The 6,094-nt window shown below is 35.1% G+C and overlaps 1 protein-coding gene across 1 annotated transcript; it reads left to right on the plus strand.

The window, feature by feature from the left end:
- The first annotated feature begins 925 nt into the window (after positions 1-925).
- LOC109446503 (keratin-associated protein 19-8) lies at positions 926-1,117 on the plus strand. Its single transcript, XM_019729924.2, has one exon. The coding sequence runs from the start codon at positions 926-928 to the stop codon at positions 1,115-1,117; it is 192 nt and encodes a 63-aa protein (XP_019585483.2).
- Positions 1,118-6,094: the final 4,977 nt, after the last annotated feature.

The following is a 6,094-nucleotide window of genomic DNA, read 5'->3' on the forward strand; positions in this document are numbered from 1 at the left end:
AATGGATTAGAGCAAAAGACCTAACTGGTGTAAGTATGTATTGAGGATGAGTGCAGATTTAAAGAGAAGTGTGATAAGAGAAATGTATATGCATTATCAGGAAGAGTAGAGAAGGAAGAAAAATGGTAACTGTAAAGCAGGGCAGCAAGATCATCTATGTTTTTAGATACTACCTTTCTATTCTGGAAAATAGGTTAAAGATGTAAAGAAAATATTTTTGAACAGGTGTTCAGATTGGTTATGAGTGTGAGTTTGTTCTTTTGGATAGTCCCTCAGCTTTTAAAATAAATTTTACTATGATGGTAGACCAGAAGGATATTTTACAAAAGGGTATATAAATTCAAAATAGTTTTTTTTGTGTGTGTGTGTATGGTATGTGTGTGTGTGTGTGTGTGTGTGTGTGTGTGTATTTTCAACTTGGGAAATACATTTGACATTTAAAATTTGATAGATTAAGAATTTTAAATTTGATCAATGTATTTGAATCTAGGTGGAAGTAAGATAGAACAACCCAAAAAAAGATATGAACATTAGAAATGACAAAATGTTTAATGAGTAAACGCCATCAAATAACAACAATGCAATATGATTAGTAATGAAGAATTTTATTTAACAATTTTTATTTTGTAACTTTGAAGACAGATGCTTTTGTCATTAAAAAAGAAGGAATGTAATGTGTTCAAGGGTGTTCTAACTAGGCAGCTATGCAAGCACAAAAATTTTAATGAGTCTGAGCCTCTGCTTGTGTCAGCAAACAGATTAATGAGTTGCCTCTTGTAAAGGAATAATTTGGAATGATACAAAAGAATGGTCACATGTTTTATCACATGCTGTGCTCAGGGTATATAAGCATCCTCCTACACATGCTGACATTCACACTCAGGATCTTGCCTTGAACTGCAAAGCACGTACCACCACTGACACCATGAGCTACTACGGCAGCTACTACGGAGGCCTGGGCTATGGCTATGGAGGCTTTGGTGGCCTGGGCTACGGCTATGGCTGCGGGTGTGGCAGCTTCCGCAGACTGGGCTATGGCTGTGGTTATGGAGGCTATGGCTATGGCTGTTGTCGTCCATGGTCCTATGGCAGATATGGATTCTCTGGCTTCTACTGAAATCCTGCCCCAAGAGCCCAACATCTGAGGCTATGAGATGATTAGTCTAATTAATCAAAAATTGAACCAAACAAGATCACTGGGATCAAGCCAAGATCAAGAACATTTAGCCTCTTAGATTTAAAGAATATCCATCATCTAATATTATATTTACCTGTCATGTCTCCTCTATTTGTACTTTCATTACTGTGAAACAGGAAAATTGGTTTTCCTGTTCCCTTTGCAATAAAGTATTCTTATTCAAAATGGTACACACAGTTTTAATTATTTATTTAATTTAATTGTTACTCTTCCTTTTCCTGGTGTATTTCCTTTTTGGAATCCTTCCAAAGAAACAGTCCTGATGTTTTGGTTATATGTCCCTACAATTATTATAGCACTATAAAAAGTTTATAAGGACTACTTCACTTTACCCATTAATTACCTCATTTTGCTTAGCAGTGTTTTTATTTCTTATTTAGAATATTCAACCTATTAATTTATAGTTTAGCTGGATCTGAAAAAACCAAAATAGTAAACAATGTTTACTAAATGCTATTAAAATATTAAAATGCATTTTAAAGACTCAGGCTTGTTTACTAAACAAGAGTAAATTTGTTCAGTCAGTTAGTAAAACCTACCCTTTCAGTCAATCTAGTAGTAGTGTATTATCTTTACATTGACATATATTCTTTACCAATCCTGTGTATCATACATAGTATATTAGCTTTACATAGACTAGATCAAGTAATATTGCCATGACTCCATTGGACAACAATACTACTTACTTTGACAGAGTACAACTATAACTATTCTATTTATTGCTTTATTAAATTTATTGGGGTGACATTGGTTAGTAAAATTATATAGGCTTCAAGTGTACAATTATAACACATCATCTATATATTGCATTGTGTATTCTCCACTCAAAGTCAGTTCTCCTTCCATTACCATATATTTGATCCCCTTCATCCTTTTCTACCTCCCTTCTCTCCCCTTACCCTCAGGTAACCACTAAACTGTTGTCTGTGTCTATGAGTTTTTGTTTGTTTGCTTGTCTTGTTCATTTGTTGCTTTCAGTTTTATATCCCACATATGAGTGAAACCATATGGTTCTATTTTTAATAGTTAATTGCATTTCTCCATAATTTGAGGAAAAGCCTCAAAGAAGAATACTAATCAATATACTTGGAGAAAGTGTTGGACACTCCTAGTGTAAAGCAGTAGTAGCATATAATAGAATTTGAAATTACTGCTTTTATGGATCTCTGCTGAATATAAAGGAAAAACTGAATCATATCTTTACTTCCAGGAAAAAGCTATGGCTTATCTTAGGGAGAACACGTCACAACAGGTTCATCAACCCCAAAACTGGTGTATATCTGGCAGACTTAAACAGGCAGAGTGTGATATACTGAAACCAGTTGGGTTTATTTGTAATTTTATGTCTTCAGCTTGGCTTAATGAAAATGAAATACTCAAATTATCAACTGTCTTTTATTTTTAGAAGGATCAGTGAAAATGGAACAAGTTCTGAAGAAAGAAGACAAAAACTAAATAATGTGTGAGATAGTAAAATGTCTTAATTAGAACAAAAAAATAAACATAGAAGAAAAGATGTATAAATTGGATTTCATCATATTACAATGTTCTTTTTATATATAAATAGCATCTTAACGTTGAAAAAAATACCAAACCAAGTACTGAGTGAAAATATTTTCATTACATAAATCTGACAAAACACTAGTACCCACAACTGTAAAGAGCTCATGTTAATCAATAATAAAAATACTGATCAAACACACTCCATTAAAAATGGCCAAAATACATGAACAGACACTTCAAAGAGAAGGATGGCCTATAAACATATTAGTGGCCTATAAACATATGTAAAGGATCCAATATCATTGTCAAACTAAATTAAAACAATATTCAGATATCAGTAATACCTAGAAGAATGATTAAATTAAGGAGTCTGAAGTGACCAATGTGATTAAGGACGTGGAACAACTGGAACTCTCATAGATTGCTGCTGGTACTGTAAATTTAACAAGTGTATTGGAAAATTGTTTGGCAGAATCTACTGAAGATATATTTGCAATTCATGGCCTATGTATAATGTATACCAAAGGCAAAGCATACCTAAATCTACAAAAAAGATCTCTATTAAAAGACACACATCATTGTTATTCATACACATTAGCCAAAAAAAAAAAAAAGAGGGAGAAAGGAAGAAAGAAACAAAGAAGAAAGAAAGAAAGAAAGAAAGAAAGAAAGAAAGAAAGAAAGAAAGAAAGAAAGAAAGAAAGAAAGAAAGAAAGAAAGAAAGAAAGAAAAGAAAGACTCCAAAGGCAAGGGAAGTAAAAGCTAAAATAAATGAATGGGATTAAATCAAACTTAAACGCTTCTGCACAGGAAAGGAAACCGTCGACAAAATAAAGAGGCAACCAACTGAATGAGAGAAGATTTTTGCAAACAGTTTCCCCGATAATGGGCTAATATCGAAAATATACAAAGAACTCATACAACTCAACAACAAAAAAAACAAACAACCCAATTGAAAAATGGGCAGAGGACCTGAAGAGACATTTCTTCAAAGAGGACATACAAATGGCAAATACACATATGAAAAAACACTCAACATCACTAATCATCAGAGAAATGCAAATAAAAACCACAATGAGATATTACCTCACCCCGGTTGGAATGGCTATCATCAACAAGACAAATAGTAACAAGTGTTGGAGAGGCTGTGGAGAAAAAGGAACCCTCATACACTGTTGGTGGGAATGCAGACTGGTGCAGCCGTTATGGAAGGCAGTGTGGAGGTTCCTCAAAAAACTACGAATAGGGCCGGCCCGGTGGCTCAGGCTGTTAGAGCTCCATGTTCCTGGCTCCAAGGGCTGCCGGTTCGATTTCCACATGGGCCAGTGGGCTCTCAATCACAAGGTTGCCGGTTCAACTCCCACAAGGGATGCTGGGCTGAGGCCCCCCTGCCCCCCCTGCAACTAGCAAAGGCAACTGGACCTGGAGCTGGGCTGCACCCTCTACAACTAAGACTGAAAGGACAACTTGAAGCTGAATGGCACCCTCCACAACTAGGATTGAAAGGACAACAGCTTGACTTGGAAAAAAGTCCTGGAACTGCACACTGTTCCCCAATAAAGTCCTGTTCGCCTTCTCCAATAAAATCTTTAAAAACAAAAAACAAAAAAAACTATGAATAGAATTACCATATGACTTATCAATCCCTCTCCTGGGCACCTATCCAAAAAGTCTGAAAACATTTATCCATAAAGACAAGTGTGCTCCAATGTTCTTTGCAGCTTTATTTACGTTGGCCAAGACCAACAACCAAAATGTCCTTCGATAGATGAATGGATAAAGAAGTTGTGGTATATACACACAATGGAATACTATTCGGTGGTAAGAAATGATGAAATAGGACCATTTGTGACAACATGGATGGCTCTTGAGATTATAATGCTAAGCGAAATAAGTCAGACAGAAAAAGTAGAGAACCATATGATTTCACTGATATGTGTTATAGAAACCTAGAACAACAAAAGAACAAGACAGACAAATGAGAAAAAAAACTCATAGACACAGACAATAGTTTAGTGGTTACCAGAGGGTAAGGGGGAAGGGTGGTGGTAGATGAGGGTAAAGGGGATCAAATATATGGTGATGGAAGGAGAACTGACTCTGGGTGGTGAACACACAATGTGATTTATAGATGATGTAATACAGAATTGTATACCTGAAATCTATGTAACTTTACTAACAATTGTCACCCCAATAAATTTTAATTAAAAAAAAAGGAAAGAAGAGAGAGGCAAAGAGAGAAAAAAGAAACTGCTCAAATATTGATTTTACTAGAGTAGGCTCTTTTCTAGCAATGAACACAACAAACTAATGCTATGAGCAGCAACAAAGATGTATCTTACAGCAGCAGGGATGTACAGGGGAAAGTGTTGGTATCTGGTCTGATTCCATTCATGTGACATATAGAACAGGTAAACGTCTAGGGAATAATGCTAATGGATAGGGTCAAGAGAAAAACTGGGGGAACTTGAACGTGACTGATCTAGGTGATCTGGGAATACATGCAAAATATCATTAGCTTTTACACTGAAAATGTGTGTGTTTCACAATATGCTTTGAATTACAACAAATAAATGAAACAATGGGTTGTATGTTTCTTTAAAACAAGAAAGCTGTTTCAGCCAGTTCCTCCTTTAAATTCTTAGATGCACTTATAGTGTTACCCATGTCTACAAAAGATGTGGTCCTTATAGGTAAGGATCTTGGAATGCATTCATCCAGCCAACTCTTCTTTATTTGTTGAGTTTCTACCGCCTGCTAGTCATTGAACAGCAGTCATGTAAGTCCAGTTGGGAAAATGCATCATTTGATAATTGCTTATAAACTCAACAAAAGATGAACAGTATATTTGAACTTATAAAAAGCTAACAAGAATTTAGATGCTTAATTCAAGTTAAGAGCATATCTGGAGGGACTGGACAGGATTCCGGTCAGTCTTAGTATGGGTGATTTAATTCATGGAGTAAGCTCCTTTAGGTCATGAAGGAATTTCTGTCTTCAATTAGTATTTTTCTCCACCCTCCCATTTTATATTATATACACAGTTTGGTTTTTGTTTGTTTTGTTTTTTTTGAGATTCTGAAGATATTTCCAGTGTTAACAGTCTCTTATGAAATTTTCCTGGGTTTTGGAGATGGCATATATTCTGAACATTAAAGATCTTAACAAATATTTAACATTTTAGTAGAGACTAGTTAGCTATTTTCTGAAAGGATAAAAGAAATGAACTCAGTGGTCAAAGAGAATACCAAGGCAAAACTATTGTGGTAATAGTGAAGATATGTATGGAAGAATTTAAGTAAGGATTGGATAAAAATGTATGGGATCAAAAGAGAAATTGTATATATTTCACTATTTCACCTACTCCCAATCCTAATGGGTATTGGGAGGAAC

The sequence above is a fragment of the Rhinolophus sinicus genome, linkage group LG01, assembly GCF_036562045.2.
Source record: "Rhinolophus sinicus isolate RSC01 linkage group LG01, ASM3656204v1, whole genome shotgun sequence".
NCBI classification, from domain to species: Eukaryota; Metazoa; Chordata; class Mammalia; order Chiroptera; family Rhinolophidae; genus Rhinolophus; species Rhinolophus sinicus.